General features: G+C 38.3%; 1 protein-coding gene across 1 annotated transcript in view; it reads left to right on the top strand.

Moving 5' to 3' along the window:
• prickle2a (prickle homolog 2a) overlaps positions 1 to 19,539 on the top strand; it is a 38,418-nt gene extending 18,879 nt beyond the window's left edge. The window contains exons 2-8 of the mRNA XM_026925133.3: positions 7,710 to 7,866; positions 12,766 to 12,879; positions 13,473 to 13,610; positions 13,782 to 13,985; positions 14,889 to 15,075; positions 15,738 to 16,691; positions 16,840 to 19,539. Of these exons, the coding sequence (XP_026780934.1) occupies positions 7,732 to 7,866; positions 12,766 to 12,879; positions 13,473 to 13,610; positions 13,782 to 13,985; positions 14,889 to 15,075; positions 15,738 to 16,691; positions 16,840 to 17,723 (2,616 nt within the window). The 5' untranslated portion in view covers positions 7,710 to 7,731 and the 3' untranslated portion in view covers positions 17,724 to 19,539. The remainder of the gene's footprint in view (positions 1 to 7,709; positions 7,867 to 12,765; positions 12,880 to 13,472; positions 13,611 to 13,781; positions 13,986 to 14,888; positions 15,076 to 15,737; positions 16,692 to 16,839) is intronic.
• The last annotated feature ends 218 nt before the right edge of the window (positions 19,540 to 19,757 follow it).

Consider the following 19,757-nt stretch of genomic DNA (forward strand, 5'->3'; position numbering starts at 1 on the left):
TATTTTGCTGCATTTCTCATCTAGTCTATAAGCAGTTCTGTTCAGTTGGAGATAATAGGCTTTGTGAATGTTAGTGCTTACTGGCAGAAACTTCTCCAAATGGGAGAGGCAGACACTTTTGTAAACACGGTCCTCTTAAAAGTACATTATGGTCATTAAACATTGGCTTTATCTCCTCTGTTTAATGACTGTTATTTCATATGAATATTTATGAGCTTTCACTAATCCATGTGGTGCTTGCATCAGCAACTAGCTGCTGGTGTAATTGGAAAAGTATTTTTCCTGATTTCATCGCTTGTCTGTAAAGTCACATTATGCCCCTATTCCAAAAACACTTTGGCCAATCCCAGGAAACCAAAACCTATGGCTAGTGCCATGAAAAAAGCAAATGTGTGATTCTTTACATTGAGACTCTTTATAAAAGCAGCTTGTTGAATGTGGCAAGGTTTCCCATGGTTCATTTCTGTAGATCCACTGACACTAAAATATCCAAAACTTTTAGGTATGTCCTACTGTCTTGTCAGTTGTTTACTGCAGCATAAAATAGGGTACTTCTCCGGGTTTATAGGGGACACGTGACCATCAAATCCATATATGGTTCTTCCCCAAACAAATGCACACAATTGTATAGAATGTCTTTGTATGCTGTGGCATTACAGTTTCCCTTCACTGGAACTAAGGGGCCCAAACCTGTCCCTGAAGACCCCAAAGGTTGGAGTGAACTTGAGTGACCTGCACAGAGCCCTGATCTCAACCTCACTGAACACCTTTGGGATGAGCTAGAACGCTGAATGTGCCCCAGGCCTCCTCAACCAACATCAGTGCATGACCTCACTAATGCTCTTGGGGCTGAATGGGCAAATCCCCACAGCCACTGCTTCAAAATCTAGTGGAAAGCCTTTCCTGAACAGTACAGTTTATTATAACAGCAAAGGGACTAAATCTGAAATAGGATGTTCAGAAAGTATATATGGGTGTGATGGTCGGGTAGCCACAAATTTTTGGCCATATAGTGTAACGTTTTAATAGCACCTAGTCTGTTACTCATAGTATTGTTATGCAGTTGATCTGGCTTCTGTATTCATGTCAGGGATCAGTTCACAGTTTTCCACCCTGGAAATCACCGTAGAAGGCCACCCATGATCACATATTTTAGTTTCAACAGATAGGATCGGGTTGATTGGGTGAAGGGGAAGGCTTGTCACTGTTTTCATGCAATTGCAACTCGCTTTGCAGGCAGCAGAGGGATCTAAAAATGACAAACTGCTCCTTTAAACAATGGCTATGCAATGGAATTCATTGATATGTTTTGGTTTTTTTTTTTTTTTTTTTTTTCTGAAATATTTTTTTTTCTCTGAAGTTAACCAAGACATTTACAGAACTACGCTGGTATGTCATATTTATATCATATTTTATATATTTTTATGTGCTAAAATGTAAAATTATTTTACCAGTACATTGTGCAGCCTCAGAGTTGAACAGGTGTTTGTCCACCAGGATTTGCACTTGGTCAATATTCTTACTTTAGATACTAATCAGCCTCGCAACTGAGTTCTGCAATGCCATTTGTTTACTTGTTGATTACAAATGTTGTGTTACCAAATTACTGCATGGCCATATGATGTCTGTTGCTTTTCTCACAACAAAAACCAATTGGTATGCAGCAAACACAGCTACAAATTAGCCATGCTTTTAGGATGAGAGCTCCTTGCAAAAATGTTAAACCAGCCTCGAGGGTGTCATTTTTGCATTGATAGTATTACATGGTCACATGCAGGCATCACTAAGGGTTAATTATCAGCACACATCCAGTAATTACAGCCGCATTATGCGACATGGAGGGCCCACTTGCAGCAGCTGCTTGACACTGGAGTGTGTGGCGCTCATCAGCGTTTTCACCATCATCATCGTTATTACCAATAAGTATATTTTTACATTCTTACATGCTTGAAACAAAACCAATTTGTCTTTTCACACAAAATCAGATACCATTTCTTCTTTCAGTGGATGAATGAATGCATCAAAGATGTTAGGTAACAAGTAAGACTTCACTGGGTTTGCATTTTATCACTAAAATATTAATGTCACATTTGGTTGGACCTTTTAGATCTAATTTAGATTAAATGAAGTCATTTTCTTTAAAGACTGACTGTGCCTCAAAGAGTTAACCTATTAGCAAAACAGCATTCAGCATCAGTGCTTCAGCTGAGAGCCTCCTCTCACATTGCCTTTTACATAAATAAGAGTTCTTTTTTCTCCCTCGCTCCCCCTCTCCTCTCTCACTCGTCTCCCTCTCTCCTGTTCGCTCTCACACACACCCACACAGAAACAGTCAAATCCACTGGCAGAGGGAAAGAGAGAAAGATGAGGCAGGACACGTGAGAGAGAAAATCGTTTCTTTTAGCACGGCTTTTGCACCTCTCTCTTTCTCCCTCTCCCTTCTCTCTCTCTCTCTCTCTCTCTCTCTCAACCCTCTGGGGTTTGTGGGATGCTGATGAGAAGATAAGATTTAAAGCAGATCTGTGTGAAGTCTTTCCTCTAGTTCTCATTCTATTTTGTGTGTCACTGATCCCCACTGATCACTCCACGTTAATATGTGCATGCATATAGATTCCTCTTGTGTCAGATCAGACTATAGCAAATCATAGAGCCGAATTTTTGTGGATTTGTGGTTGTTTGGTATGGTTATACAGTATTGTTTAGTCTCTCTTCTTGATGAAAAAGGTTGAAATGGTTCCTAAGTGGCCTAGGGCATGAAAACATAAGTGATATTCATGCCATGTAATGTATTACTTGTTGCAAATTAGAAATGTGGCCTGTGGCAGCACCTATAGCTGCACTGATTGGCTGTAGGTAACACATTTACAGGCACAGATGTACACATTCAAGTTCAGCGAAGCACTAGAAAATGGACAGATAAAGTACAAAGCATTCAAGAAACAGTAAATCACATTGCACATTAAATAAAAATGTAGCATTTTTCCAAAGCCAGGCATTCACACATTTTACTGCACATTGCTTTGATAGATTTATTGAATGCCTAGTGCTCTTGGATCTTGTTTTTGGCTGTGTATTTCTTTTTTTTTTCACTTTCTAAGTTTCCTAACGTTTTTCTCGCTTCTGCTGTTCTACACCTTACAAGCAGTGGCTATTCTCAGCCGATCTGACAGTTGTTTGTGCTCTGCTACACTGTGTATCTGACCTGTGTCTGACTTGTAGCAAGACTTTGTCACATGTCAGTTGGCAGGAGTATAAGAGATGGCATTGGCGTATACATCCCCACATTATTTTCAGAGTGCATTCATTTTGAATAATGGAACTTTAGCACCATTCTGTGGTTTAGGAACACAATCTTGAGTCAGCTATGACTCAGTGTGTATTTAAATGTTGTGGGCAGATAAGCAACAAAAGCTAGCAAGAAAATGATTAGTTAACTTGGACCTACAGATTCAGGTCATCACACTACAACCAGCTTTTACCACTGGTCACCAAAGGTGCAAATTCTGGTATTCAGTAGAATAAGCAGACACAGGAATATAAATAACAAGTAGTGATTCAGTTCTTCAGTTAATTGTTCTCCCTACATTACATGACGAATTGCTATTGGCTAGCTCCTATAACCAAGCCAAGTTAAGCTAAAGAAGTTCACCAAGCAGAGAAACAGTTCTTTACTATAAACTAGATCGGACCGCCTCTACCCTAACCGTCAATAGGAAATGACCACCAAAGGACCATCACAGACTCAATATTATTTCACATTTTATTTTAAATATTCTCTAGCCCTTTGTCACACATCCTCTAACCCTTAGCACTTGCTAAGAGAAAGACCTAAATGACTAACCACACAATGCACACATGTTGGTGATAGGGGTCACATACACAAACATGGTGAAGAAAATGTGGAAAATCTCAAGCACACAGCATGGAAGTGATTTTACATAAGAGACCCCTCTGTAAGCTGCCAGGCCCATTTTCCCCAGCACAGCCAACCTCCACTTGACATCGAAGAAATACAAAAACAAACTACTACTATTAACAGCTGGTTTGTCCAAAAATGAAATAAACAGCCCAAAGATCAAAACAGCCATCAGATAACCATACGGCAAAACAGCAGGGGTTATATCCTGCAACAGCAGTACAAATAATTACCATGTCCCAACAGCACAGAAAAAAGTCAAAATTAGACAAAGGAAGCAAAAAAAAAAAACCTCAATATCTCCATGTCTAACAAAACACCACTCTATATGGTAGCTCACGGGAGAATTTAGAAAAACCCTTGATTCCTGGCATTGTTACCCAGCGCACTTAAAAAATTCATCATTATAAATAGATGACACCAATATAACTGCTGTGAAATAATACCTTAAGAGAATTATATGGATTGTATAGCCTGAGCTTCACTGGACAGCCTCAATTTAACAAAAGCACATTAAAAAACAGTTTTAAATTGCCATCAACACTATATAAGCAAGGTGCAAAACTTCTGTGCAAGGTTACAACATTGCTGCCTTAGAAGTAAACACCACAATCATTAATTACCTATGTTCCTTTTCACTATGGCAAATCAGACACAATAAATGAATAAAACCGTTACTTTATTACAATTAAGGACCCTGTAGGATTAGTGGTCAAGCCTTCAAGGCCTAACCACTCACTGCCACGGCTTGGGTTTGATTCCCGGCCAGCACCAGCAACTGGGGCTGCACACGACAGTGCACTCCCAGTACCAGTCCCAAGCCCGGATAAAACTGGGGAGGGTTGCGTCAGGAAGGGCATCCAGCGTAAAACTGTGCCAAATAAAATATGCAGACCAATGATCCACTATGGTGACCCCTAACGGGAACAGCGGAAAGAATAAGAACAACAACATCTTACTTTATTACAATTATTTCTTGTAGCAGTGCAGCTAAAACGCTGGTTTACATCAGAAAAAAAATCAGGGAAAGAAAATGCGGACCAAAGACTCAAATAGCAGCTTTTTTTATTTACTGTCAATGTAATATGATATAAGCAAGAGACAATCTAAAAATAAAAAGACTAATGCAATGCTCACCTTAATCACTGCAAATTTGGTTTAATTTAATAATATGGCTTTAACCCTTATTATTTGGCAGCTTATCAAATACCACTTGATCAATGTTTTTTCTCATCACACTTTTACACACAACTTAATGAAGCCATGAGATACTAAATTGAAGTCATGAAATCAAAATGTGTGTTCAGGATGTAAGGTACTTTATCATTCTTTTAAATCGCTATTTTAAATAATCAAAATAATAAAATAATGCTAATGATTTTGTTAATTCAATGCGCTAATGTTAATGCGATGAGTGAAATGGAAGCATCACAGATTTAAACAGGAATATGCCTATCCTCTTTACCTATCTTCCGTGCGATTGCTGGGATGTGAACTTAAGCCTTAGTGGTAGTTAAACGCAAAAGGTGCTTTTATGATATATAACCAAAGCAGTTTTGTTTCTGTGTACATAACTTTAACAACTGGGGACTCTACCTTGTTGGTTTGAAAACTCTGAACTGGATGTTCAATTTTATTCCCATTTTATTAGTATAGCACTTTTAACAAGAGATATTGTCATAAAGCAGCTTTACAGAAATTCAGATGTAGATTTAGATCCCAAATGAGTGCTTGTGTGCATGATCATTTTTTTTGGCTAAAGTAATTTAAATGCAAATGCATTTTTATACTCTTCAGCCTATATTATTAGAGTGCTAAGATCAGAGCATGTTTGCTAAACTGTTCATTCTAACCCAGCACTATTTACAGTACAGTTCTCTGTATTAGAGAGTGAAGTTGAGCTTTCATTGGCCCTAGTGTGAATTTTAATCAGTAATCTTTAAGTGATGTAGATGTCCACAGATCAGTCCCAAAGGCTTGTCTAATCTAAATCTTGGTGCTTCATGCACTTGTGGCTGTGTTAGTTTGATGTGAGCCAGAGGGAATAGTAACAAGGAAAGATTTCCTGAGACATCAAATGGAAGAAACCTTTAGAGGAACCAGACTCAAAAGGGAAGTCATCCTCTTCTGGGTAACACCGGATAGTACGATTATAAATCATTACTCTTCTGCAACTGTATACTCTACAGTATTAAATTTGTTGAAAGGATATTCAATATGAGCATAATGTGAATAAGAGTCCAAGAATAAGCACAGGACAGTCTTTATGATTACAGCAGCAGTTGTAATTAGGTACAAGCCTACAGTATCTGGGTAAGATTATCTTCTGAAGCAGGTAGGATCTTTTACAAGTCATCTGACAAAGTCTACATTGTTCATTTTACTGATTTTTTTTTTATATGAATATGTTGCTTAATGGAGTCAAAAGAAAATGTCTATCCAAGTCACATTGGGAATAATGGTAACTGTGGAGATACAGCTCTGTGTATCACCACATATCTGGACAAAAGCATATTTACATCATAATATTTACATCGCAAGATATTCCAGTTTAGCAGCAGTGACTTTTTTAAAAATATATTTCTAGGAACAGATTGTGCTGATTAACATTGGTGTTACTGGTGGTACTGTGCTGCAGGATGATGATGATGAGAACAGTGGCTAAGATGATGAGTAAATTTTTGGATGATAATCATGGTTGTAGTAAGCCATGCCTTCTACTGGAAGTGATAGTGAAACGCAGGAAATACTGTTCTATACTACCGACTTTTAGAATATTGACTTGATGATACATATATTTTATGGTAATGGTGAAAATATATTAGCTAATTGCAAAAATGTGGAATTTCACAACCATTTTTTGGCAATAATAGTCATTACATCCTTGAGCAACTGCTTATAATGCTTGTGTCTAGAAACAGCCCTGACAGTAGTAATGCAATCCCAGTTAGTGGACACATAAAACCTTAGGCCTTTTATGATTAGCTTTTAATTGGCACCACACTTTCTCCCCTGCCCAGTTGTTTAATTTTGCTGTTTTTAAAGAATCATGGTAGTGCATAAACATGTTCCTCAGGTAATCACGGGCTATTTGCGAGTTCATAAATTCCTTCCGTTCCCTCTCTCTCTCTCTCTCTCTCTCTCTCTCTCTCTCTCTCATATGCTTGATCATTTGTGGCTAAAGTAATTTAAATGCAAATGCATATTCATGCACTTCAGCCTATATTATCAGATTGCTAATATCAGAGCATGTTTGATTAACCATCAGGTTCGTTCCAACCCAGCACTATTTACAGATCTCTGTATTAAAGAGCGAGTTTGAGCTTTCATTGTCCCTGGTGTAAGTTTTAATCACTAATCTGTATGTGATGTTAATCAGTCCACAGATCAGTCAAGAAGGCTTGTCTAATCTAAATTTTGGTGTCTAATGCACCTGTGGCCGAGTTAGTTTGGCATGTGCATGTAATATGTTTGTGCTACAGATCTACATAATCAAACTAAATATCATTTACTGGATGAGCCCATAGAGGCCCGTAAAATATTTTTGACAACAGAATACTGATAGATGGAGGACAGTATATTATCAAAATTGCAGTGAAATCCGAACATAAGGATGTTTCCCGAAATGATCAATCAATGATGCATTATTACTCAGCAGACCTTTGCTCAACATGTATCCAGTGAAGATTTCATAGGCACTAATCCAGCAGATTGGGCACATCTGTCCATGTGTTAGGAGTAGTTTGCTAGGGTTTATAGTCATTATTAAGGCTCATTCTCTCTGTGTGCGCAGTAGGGAGTGGTATGAGGCGGTGATGATGGCTTTGGACATGGAGAGGACGGTGTCTAAGCTCATGTTTGACTTCCAGAGGAACTCCACCTCCGACGACGACTCCGGCTGCGCTCTGGAGGAATACGCTTGGGTGCCCCCAGGCCTCAAACCTGAACAGGTAAAGTTCCCAACATAAACACATAGGCACATGTACTGTTAAGTGTTTTTTTTTTTTTAAAGACAGACTTTTAGATGAACAGTAAATAATTATTATATTATTGGTATATTATGGACATACACACAAAAGATACATAAAGTCTTCACATCCTTTTGTGTGGCTGGGGACCAAATCTACCATAACGATAGGACCCCAAGGCTGATCCCCATGAGCGAGGCTCCTTTTTTTTTTTTTTTTTTTTCAAAAACTGCAACTTTTATTAAAAAACTGAAGAGACAAACAGTTTCCTTTTGGTTAATGAGGTTAATGTTAGGGTTAAATTCAGGTATATCATAGCTTTAATTAGCTGCATTAATAATTGTGTCATTCCATATAATAAATATGGAATGATAGTAAGCCAGATGTGTGTGTGTGTGTGTGTGTGTGTGTGTGTACAAATAGAAAAGAAGGGGACTAAAATCACCTGTTTCATAATTACAATGTCTGCTCATTTTTAAACATTTGTTGCTACTTTAATTGTCACTATTCATTAGAAAACACAGTTTCATTATAGAAAAAAAAATAGTTTGCCTGTTACACTTTTTGTAAAGAACATTTAGATAGTGGACTTTGTCATTTTATAGGTGGTTTTACAATTGTAATAATCATATAATTTCCAACTTCTCTTAGAAAATCTGTGATTCTCAATCATGGCTAGTTTCTTCATTTCAGACTTACATGTTAATGTGATACGTCAACATACTGGTATGGTCCTGAATTGATTGTAAGCCAGTGCAAGTGTTCGGAGAGATGCAAGTCCACTCTGCTACAATCAGCTGTGATGTAAATGATGTCAATTTTATATATGTATTTTGATTGAGCTTTATTTCACTCTGCCAGTGTAAGCAGTGGTATGTAGGCTATGTAAATGGTTGGACAAACCACCTCTGAAGAATTAATACCAGATATCTGTCTACCAGATAATAATCTGCTGTTGTGTCCATATATTTATATACATTGTTGTGTAATGAGAGATATATATTTATAGCACTGCATTTCGATTGTATTTTATATAGCCATGGGCACAGGTCACGGGCAAAGAAAAGATTTTTCTCATTTCTGGAAAACCACAACTCAGATGGAGTGTTTTTCTTCCTGTGTGTGACCTGCATTTTAAAAGAAATGACACTACTTATATAAAAAGGTGTGATCATGTGTAACATGGTATGCGACAAATAAATGTGTGTCAGTGTATGGGTGTGTGTAGAAGAGACCTTGCAATATGAGAATTGCTGGCCAGGGCCAATAAGCTGTAGAACATTTCATGGTCAGGCAGACGGGGAATGGAAATGACTCCTGTTAAATAATGACCCTGTGTGAGACCCTATCTCACATATAATCTCTCTCAAATACACACACACACCCCCTCATGCTGGGAGTTCAAACCCGACACGAAACAACAGCTAAACCATGGTATCTGCAAACCTCCCATAGCTGAACGTAATGGTGGTTCTTTGTACGTAGTACAGAGAAGAGGAAGATTATATATATAGATTCAAAAAGGTTTAACATGTTTCTTGTTCTTGACAACGGAAGTTTTGGTTCTTCCAAGGAGCCCAGTTTATTTCATGTAATAATAAATAATTTGTAATCACATTACATAACACTTTTAAAAAAATAAGATGCTTGTTACAGGTCCCATTTAAATGTTTCATAAGAGACTAAATCACCAGGTAGGAGGATTTTTCAAATAATGTGACAAAAGAAAAAATGAAAACAAAAGAAAGCAAAAAACAAAGAAAAGGTGACTCAATGACAGTATCACTGAGTCATCGCCTCCAGCATGAACGCTTTCGTCAGACAGAACAGTGACAAATATTTTATACTTCAGGCTGTCAAAATGTAATTTAAATATTAATTCAAATGTAAATTTTCCAGACTTTGTAATCTGTTGAGATTATGTTGCAATTTAGAATTTTTAAAAAAGCTAGATATGTGCATCTGATCGTTATACTCCCTTGAATAAGAAATTCATTCTTTCACCTTATGAACCGTTAAATGTGTTCTGGAGTTAATTTTATTAACATGATATTTCTTTTTTTTAATGATGATTTCATGGGTTTAGCATGACCAAGAAGGATTACCAGACTAGACTGTATCATTTAGTGCATCAGTGACAAGAGTATTGTTTCAAATACACTGTTTCTGTAAATAGCCAACCTGGACCCAAGTCACAATTCTGTGGAATAAAGTATTCACCTTTAATTATGACAGGCATTTTTTTTAAAACACATGATGTCTTGTTTACAGTCTTATAGCTGCAGAAATAAAACGGATTGAGATTTTTTGCATTCTTATTGAAGTAATAAAAAGCATGAAAATAGGCATCCTATGATTAACACATTGTTTACAATGTCATCCAGACACAGTGGCATGGTGGCAGACTGGGTAGCATTGTCTCCTCACAGCTCCAGGGTCCTGTGCTTATTCGTAAGATTTTTGTATGTTGTATGTGTCTGCATAGTGTTTCCTCCAGGTTCTCTGGTTTCTACCCACTTCACAAAAACATGGCAATAGGTGGCTTGGCTATGATAAATTGTGTGTGAATGGTGCCCTGTGATGCAGGGTGTATTCCCTCCTTGTGCCCAGTGTTTATCCATCGCAACCCTGACCAGAATAAAGAATGAAAAAATGAATGTCTTCCAACCAGATAGATAGATAGATAGTTAGATAGATAGATAGATAGATAGATAGATAGAAACTGTATTAATCTTGAAAAGATTGCAGCATTACAGTAGCAGTAAAATGACCACAATGCAAGAAATCTAAAGAACGTGTATTTAGAGAGAAAGGGAACTTACTTCTGTACAAAATCTACCTGTAAATAAATTATAAGATGACACACATGTAAGTGTTGCCATGCACTTTACAGCTCTGTGGTCCCTGGTTCGATCCTGAACTTGAGTTACTGTCTGTGTGGAGTTATGCATGTTCTCACTGTATTTGCGTGGGTTTCCTCCCACTGTGAAAAAAAAACATGCAGGTAGGCAGATTAGCTACACTAAATCGCCCCTAGGTGTGAATGAGTGTGTGAAATGTGTGTTTGCATGGTGCTCTGTAATGTTGGAGATATGGATATATATATATATATATATATATAGAGAGAGAGAGAGAGAGAGAGAGAGAGAGGGAGAGAGAGAGAGAGGGAGAGGGAGAGGGAGATCTCTATCCGTCTATGTCTCATATATGTTTGATTATAACACAGACAGAACACTGATCAGCAGAGTCATATAGTCATAAGCTAACACTTGTCTGTCCAAACCAATTACCTCACTCAACTACTAAATAAACCAGTTCTGGTTGCCTAGATACAGCTCTCTGCCGACAACCCACAAGCGAAGAGCAGAGTTGTGAGCTTACGTTGAAACAAAGCTCAAGACTATATCCTGATAGAGTTTGCAAACACACAGGCACACACACAAGCAGGAAATGAGTCCTATCAAGCATCATCATCATGCTCCTTATTAAAGGCAGCCACCACATCATTACAGGTCTCAGAACAGAAATTTCTCCGAAACTAGTGTGCATTCGATAAAATGAATCTCAGACAAACAAAATGATGAGTGTTAAATGTGCTCATTTTCTGTGTGCAGTTGTGTCATCTATTTGATTTAATCATCTTACAGCATGTGCTTGACCGTGAATAGGTTGCACATAAGTTATTGTCATTTTAGATGATATGTAATTGCCTTTTCGGCAAATGAGATAGGCAGTATGGTTCTGACTGAGGAATCTGTGTGTGTGAGTGTGAGGGTGTAGCATTTGAATCTTGCTTCATCCTTTTTTCATGGGCTGCAGCTTTAATCTGCAATCAGTTCCTGCAGCAATAACAGTGATTTTTTTTTCTTTCTGCCTCTGATAACCATAGAAATCACTCTGGCCTTTTCTTAGAGCAAACAGCAAGGTGCATGCCTACACTCTCTATCTCAAGTTTGCAGTTTATTTTTACTACCAAAGTATTTCATTTTATGATATTTCTTTAAGACCCTTTTTATTCACACTCACAAATGTCTCATTAATGGACCCTGATTTTCATTAGACTCAGCAAATATTTTTAGCCCTTTTTCATGAAAAGTTTCTCGGCTCATAATTTGTTTATCGACTAAATTTAAGGCCTTATTACCTCTTGATAATAAGATGAACAAGCTTCAAATGACACTGTTTCATTCTGTAAGTGTGGACACTTGATTCCACTGACAACTTGATTGCACGTCTCTGCCATAATGACACTTAGGCATTTGGAACAAGAGAGGCTGTAAAAGGAAAATGGAGGGAAGGAAAAATGAAATGGGTTTCTGCTTTCCTTGTATTCTGGTGTTCTTTTTGCATTATATGGAATGTCTTGGTGCGGAATATGATATGTGATGTGGGTATGTGCTTTGGTTTATATACCTGAACATGCATTGTCTCCAATTTATTGTGCCAGAACATCTGCTGAGACAGTAATATGATGCTGCTAGCATGTATGGAAATAAGATACTATTAGAATCTAAGCAGTAAGATGCTGCTAGGCTGTGTATTACTTTTTCTGTTAACATTTCAACCCACGTAGAAAGCTAAATGAAAATAATGGGCTGAATAATTTGGGCCGATGTACACAAACAGTAAACAAAGGCAAGACTGTATGCATTAAAAGTATTTTACAAAAATGCACAGAATTGAAGTAGATGGATTTTATTGCAGCTGAAAGCTTTGTAATGTTTCTAGTGTTTATGGTATGCCTTGTGCAGTGACACATTTTTCTGGTAGGCATTTACTGAATTCAATAAACCGGTCCTTGAAAAAGTATATTAACTTTTATGGCTGCTTCAATTAATCTCTTACTCATATATGAATGTGTATGTGTGTTTATGTGCACAGGTTCACCAGTATTACAGTTTCCTGCCTGAAGATAAGGTCCCCTACGTGAACAGCATCGGCGAGAAGCATCGCATTAAACAGCTCCTACACCAGCTTCCCCCTCATGACAACGAGGTCAGTGCTCAAAGTACTGATGCATTTGCATTACGTTCCAGGAATCTGCTTTTCAACCAACTATTAGCAGAGAGATGAGAGATGGTAAAATACATTTTAGCACACCTTTAATGGCTTTCTAACCCATATGTTTTGTTCAGGTTTGGTTGAACATTTGGTTGCAGACAATCTCAGTGGAATGGGATTGTGTGAATGGATTCAGAATTCCCTAATGTCTCAAAGCACTTGAGAAACCAACATATTTATGTTAGGCTTTGATTAGTGTATAGCACAATAACTAGTTCTATTTTGAAACCCATTTTGTATATATAGTGAGTCCCTCATGGATTTGGGGTACTCTATGTGTAGTAGAGTAACAGGGGTGTGAGTTTGTCTATTTGCAGTTTTAAATTGAATGGGGGGTAAAGGAGGCTCTGTAAAGTGCACTAACATGTTACATGGTCTCTAAGGAAATAAGCACTGTTGTTGCTTGTTAGAAAATGACAAGGCTGAGCCGCAACAGCTATGTTAACAATATAATAATAAAAGTTTTGATGATGATGATGATGAAGATGATGATGATAAAGAAAGGTGTTGTTGATGGATGTCTTCAGGTGCGATATTGTAACTCTCTGGATGAAGAAGAGAAGAGAGAGCTGATGATCTTTAGCAACCAGAGAAAGAGAGATAACCTGGGCAGAGGCACTGTCCGCCCTCTCCCCCTCACCATAACTGGAGCTGTTTGTGAACAAGTACGACAGTTCAGTAGTTCAGAAATCACTTTAACAGTTACCCTTAGCTTAAACATATGCTACCTGATCTGACTCCTTATCTAAATTAATAATGCCCAAAATAGATAGTTAATAATATTGGAATTTATTCTCTCTATTGTTCTATACATTGTACTCTTTCTTATCTTTTAGTGCGGAGGCCAAATAAATGGAGGTGATATTGCTGTATTTGCCTCACGAGTGGGTCATGGATTGTGCTGGCATCCTCACTGCTTTGTATGCTGCATGTGTGCTGAATTGCTGGTGGATCTAATCTATTTCCATCAGGATGGAAAGATCTACTGTGGCCGCCACCACGCTGAGCGACTCAAACCACGCTGTTCAGCTTGTGATGAGGTCAGTCCGACAACTTCAGCTTTCAAGCAAATAAGTCGTGCCTGTCTGAGGCCTAATCCTCTCAACTCACCCCAAGCTTAATCGAACTTCACACTCCACTACTCTACCACCTTGACCTCCTTTAATCCCAAAACCATAACCCCAATTATAAACAAAAACTTTTAATCCATGAGGACCTACATCATTGAATATCAACTGCTAAAGTTTTTGTTAAACAACAAAAAGAAAATCACTAATACTGTGCTCTTAGGTATTAAAGTTGACCAGTAGGGAACAGCTTGGGATTTTTCTGATTTTCTCCACAGAAAAAAATTATTCTCAAAGATGAATATTGTGATATTATGATATTGTGTGTTAAAATAGAATAATAAGTCCCTACTCTGCAATGCAGTTTATTTTTTACTAACAGACTTTCACTTAACAGTCATGTTAAATACACCAACACTTTAGTTAGCTAGCTACATGAACATAGCTGTTGGTTTTTTCGGAGAACAGCATGTGTGTCCACTAGTGCGGCTTGCATACCGATAAACCCCCTTTCTGAATTGTGAGGCAAATACACTTAAGTGCAGAAGTAAAAAGAAGCCCTAGGTCTGTAGTTATATTTGGGTCTGTAGTTATATTTGAGGACTGAATATCAAAGTGTGCAATTTCAGTATTAACTCCTCACAATGTGTGCATAACTCAATTCTGAATACAGCCCTTTGTACATACTGTACATATGTTATTTAAATCCTGAAAACTATATCTAATTACATCCCATGTTCTAAATTAAAAGCTCTTCTGATAACTTTAGGTCTTTATAGACACCCAACTTTTAAACTAATTTGTTGAGGTCTTGAATGTTAGTGATCTTTACTGCAGGCTTTTCTTTTCTAACTTTGTTTCCTACCATATCTATAGATTATCTTTGCAGATGAGTGCACAGAGGCAGAAGGAAGGCACTGGCACATGAGGCATTTCTGCTGTTATGAATGTGAGGCCCCACTAGGTGGCCAGCGCTACATCATGCGTGAGGGACGGCCTCACTGCTGCAACTGTTTCGAGTCACTCTATGCTGAGTACTGTGATGCTTGTGGAAAACATATAGGTATATTACACAGTAATCTCTGCTGATCTGACCTTTTTCAAACTAGGCAAAAAGTTGCCCTTTTCCAGTAATAGAACTCTACTGGTTAGGGAAACTACATCCAAATCCAAAACATGTACAGTACATTATGTAGATATAGTACTGTCTATGTAATTTAAAAAAAAAAAGACAGTTAGACAGTTGGTTGCCTTTAGTATATTTTGTGTCTGTTTATCTTTTGATTGATTTTCTGGTGGATAATTGAAAATGGTTCATCCCAGAGTATCTAAATGTTGTGCTCGGTATTGAACATTTAATTGTTTGAAAAGATGAAGAAGATTTCTGGAACACATGACCATAACATTGTCAAAGTAGAATTTTTAAAAAACAGTTGGCATGGTATTGGCGTGAAGAGTGCGCACGGTGACCAGAAAAGGCATTTTTTTAATTAGACTGAACAATAACATTAAAACAAGAAACAATTAATAGGAATTATTTTCAGGTTTAAAAATTGGTCACACATGACCTCAGGTGAAAACTAAAGCCTGAAATAACATGTGTTTTCAGGGATTACTGCAAGAACATTATTTCTCTTTTAGACACAGTTTTCTATTATATGCACCTTTACACAAGACATCATATTAAGTCTTGCCTCTAGAATTCATATTTATCTGTCCCCCTAGGCATAGACCAAGGACAAATGGCATATGAGGGTCAACACTGGCACGCCACTGAAGAATGTTTCTGCTGTGCTCGCTGCCGTCAGTCTCTACTGGGCCGTCCCTTTCTGCCAAAGCAAGGGCTCATCTACTGCTCTCGCCTCTGCAGCCAGGGAGATGAGCCTGATCTCTCAGACTCCTCTGATTCTGCTTTCCAGAGTGCTCGTTCACGCCAGTCACGCCGCAGTGCACGAATTGGCAAGCAGGGAGCAAAGAACAACAAGGCAGAAAGCGGCAGGCAGCCATCAACTGGCTCAGCATCTGCAACAGGTGAGCGGCTTTCAGTGGATGCAGATTCCCTTGTTGTGCAAATGGACCTACTAAGTGTGTCCAGCCCGGCTCCCAGTCGTACTCCAAACCGCACACCAACAAGAACCCCAAGTAGGACCCCAAGTCGTTCACCGAGCCTGAACCGCAAGCAGTCTGTCTGGATGAGCAGGGAGGAGCCATACTCCTATGAGTCCAATCAAAGAGATCCTTCCCCTTCCCCAAATCCCCATCAGCTACGGAGCCAATGTAGCATCCGGAGCCCATATCCTCCCTCTCCTAGCCAACCACCCAAAGTGGTGAGCCCTCCAGAGTCCTGGCACAAAGAGCAACCAGGGAATAATCCCAAGAAGCCCCCTGTTATGGCAGCCCTGAGAGGCCACTCTTTTAATGAAAATTGGATGCACCATGGGCAGGAATCTGAGTTCCATCCGCCCAAACTGAAGACACAGATGAGTTTCAATGAGGTATCTAGTCATGGGGCTGGGTTCTTAGACAAACGCAGTGTCAGTGTGCAAGGCTTCCCCAGGGACATGAGGCCTCCACTTCTAAGGAGTAGACATCACATTGGCCCCAGCTTTGGTGAACTGACACCCCTTGAGCAGACACCACGAGGATCTGCAGACTCCCTGGCCCTTTCTTATGCCACAGGTATACTCATCCAGCCTTTTCTTAGTAACATACATTTCAGTTATTGTTCACTATTATGAGTGTTAAAAATACTATTATGGCATGGTTATTATAAGGCAAATATCTGGCTTTGAAAAGATTAATTAGATTTAATTTTGTCCCCATTTAGGAAACTCTTTGGATGGGACTACAAGGCGCCAGGAGCACCTTTCCCGCTTCTCAATGCCTGACTTAAGCAAGGACTCTGGTGTGAATGTGTCTGAGAAAAGTGCAATGGGCACCCTAAACTCGTCCATGCAGTTCCGCAGCACTGAATCCCTTACATCAGTCCCTAGACCTCTTGCTGATCTGGGAATGCCAGTCAGACTGAGGTACCCGCCACAACTCTACTGGAACTCTTCTAGAGGCCTCAGCTTTGAAGAGCCAGCCAAAGGTCGCATGGGTCTGGCAGGGAGCATGGGAAACGTTCATTCAGTGACACCACGACCACGACGAGCTAACACACAAGACTCTCCACGACAACAACGGCCAAGGCAACAGCACCATCGCAAAAGTCATAAGAGACACAAAGGCCACCATCGATCCCGCCGCTCACGCTCAGATAATGCCCTTCATCTGGCTGCTGAAAACCAGGGTTACCCTAGTGACCCTGTTCAGAGATTCCATGATGACTTTCAGCGGTTGCCCTCAAGGATGTCACGTGACACTTTTGGGGGAAATTATGCATGTAGGCAGCAGTTTTTCAGGCCTTGCCCTCGAACCACATCTGACTTGACCTTGCAGGACCCTGGAGGTCCAAGACTAGGCCAGTACCTGGGTAGGTATGGAGAGCTGGCAGAAGGTGATGATCACTTTTGCTCCACCTGCTCCTCTTCATCAGAAGCATCCGATGATGAAGGCTACTTTATGGGAGAGCCGATTCCTCGGCCAGTACAAGTGCGTTACCTTGACAACGAGGAGTTGAGGCAGCGTTATAGTCCCACTTTGATGGGTGGTCACTCCCAGCTACACACACGTAGACGCAGAAAGAGTAAGAATTGTATCATCTCATAAGAGAGAGTTTGTACCTGTGTGGGTGTTGTGTGTGTCTCTTTGTGTCTAGATTGTAACCTTATTGAAGCATGATCAAATCATAAACAAGAAAAACTTGATGATGTCCTCTGGATCTTATCTCCGCTGTTTACTGTGACAGAAGATGGCACAAAGAAATGCATCATCTCATAACGCAGGTTCTGTGTCTGTCAGTATGTCTGAGTATGTAACTTTATTCAAATAACTTACTTAATAGATTGTAATCTTACTTAAGCATGATCAAATCATAACCAACAAAACTTGATCATGTCTTCTGGACATTATATTCTCTGTTTACTGTGACACAAGATGACTTCATGTGTGAACAATTTGAATATTACATTAATCATTGTATATTCAAGAACACTTAAGTTCACTTGTAGAAACGTGCAATAAGGATGTGCTATGTACCGGTGGTTTGATAGGAAAAAATAGGAATGAGACTCAATGTGCACTGAAAGAACTGTTTAGAGTCAAGAATTGGTATTGGTGGGTTACCATGATAACTGGCTTTCATTACAATTGTATTCTAATCTTGTTTATTCAGAAATGTCTTAAACTTGTGTTACTGTACATGTAAGGAGTGAAAGATTGCTAGCTCAGTCATGTGGCTTGATCTGTCAATACTGATTATGAAGTCTGATAACGAAGACTGAGGGGACTTGGCTTTAAATGCAAATCTTATCTGCCCCAGCTTCAAGGTAAAATTTCTCTCTTCTTTTTTTGCTCTTTAAATCTGTCTCTCTATCTTTTATTGTCTATTTGAGAGCCAGTTCATCTGGACCCATATACTAGTTATTGTTTCCATTGTTCTAATTGCTTGCACCCTGTTCTATCAATGACATATTAAAATAACTTACCTTTGCTTTTGAGAATAGCAATGTTTGGTATAGTCCTGTTTTAAATGCAATATAATTTTTTTTCCAAAGTCCACATTTTAATAATGTTATCTTTAAATTACATGTATGTACAGTGATTTTCAAAAGTAATATAAGTCATGGCTGTAGTATTGTAAATGTTATGTAAATATAGTCTTAAATATTTCTATATTTTGTATCCTCAGAAGCATTATTTGTATCATATTGTAGAGCGTTAAATGCATGTATCCCCAGTTCATGTCTTGTATCTGAATTAAATAATATTTCAATTATCAATAAACTTAGGTCTTTATTTCTTTCCATATGGATGGGTGGATTTTGAGGTTGAATGTAGATTTATGGATGTGTCATGATCAGACTGGTTCAGCTGTTTTGATGGATTGACACAGATGTGACAGGATCTTATGTAAGTGCTGTGTAAATGAACTAGAGTAAAGTAAAAGACATTTCAATAACAGTTTAAAGTAAAAGACATTGAAGTTTCTTGTATTATAATACATTACTGTAATATTATACAATAATCATAATATAATATATATAATAGTTTATACCAGTGCGCGGCTGAAGTCTCGATTCAGAAGGTATGCATTATTTTTGTATAACAGCACTGCTCGGACAGTAGTTTTGGCTGTAACGTGAATAGGTGATAGGTTTATATTAATTCACTCATTCTTATACGTTATTGTGTCTGTAGTAACAGCTCATTCTCGTATAACTGTATGGTCTGTCGTGTGTTATTCCTTACATAGCAGAATAACATTATGTGCATTTGATTTACTTAAATGTTGTTAATGATTATCTATATTAAGCCATCAATTATTGTGGTGCTTGTTTTAACTGGCATTTCATTTTAATATTACAGCAATTAAAACACTTGCAAGCATTTAACAATTCAACAGCATTTAACTTAAAGTAATAACTTTTTTTTTTTTTTTTTTTAATTGTCAGCAGCTACCACAAACATTTTTATCAAAACTATTTTACTACAAATAAGCTGTACATGGCTATATATGTATACATGTCTGTGTATTGACCAGAAATAGCTAAATAATTTACAGTAGTTATCCAGAGTACAGGGGAAACTCTTATATCAAGGAAAGTTACGGATAATGAATTACAATTAACTTTAGAATCCTTT

The sequence above is a fragment of the Pangasianodon hypophthalmus genome, chromosome 8 (genome assembly GCF_027358585.1).
Source record: "Pangasianodon hypophthalmus isolate fPanHyp1 chromosome 8, fPanHyp1.pri, whole genome shotgun sequence".
Taxonomy (NCBI): Eukaryota; Metazoa; Chordata; class Actinopteri; order Siluriformes; family Pangasiidae; genus Pangasianodon; species Pangasianodon hypophthalmus.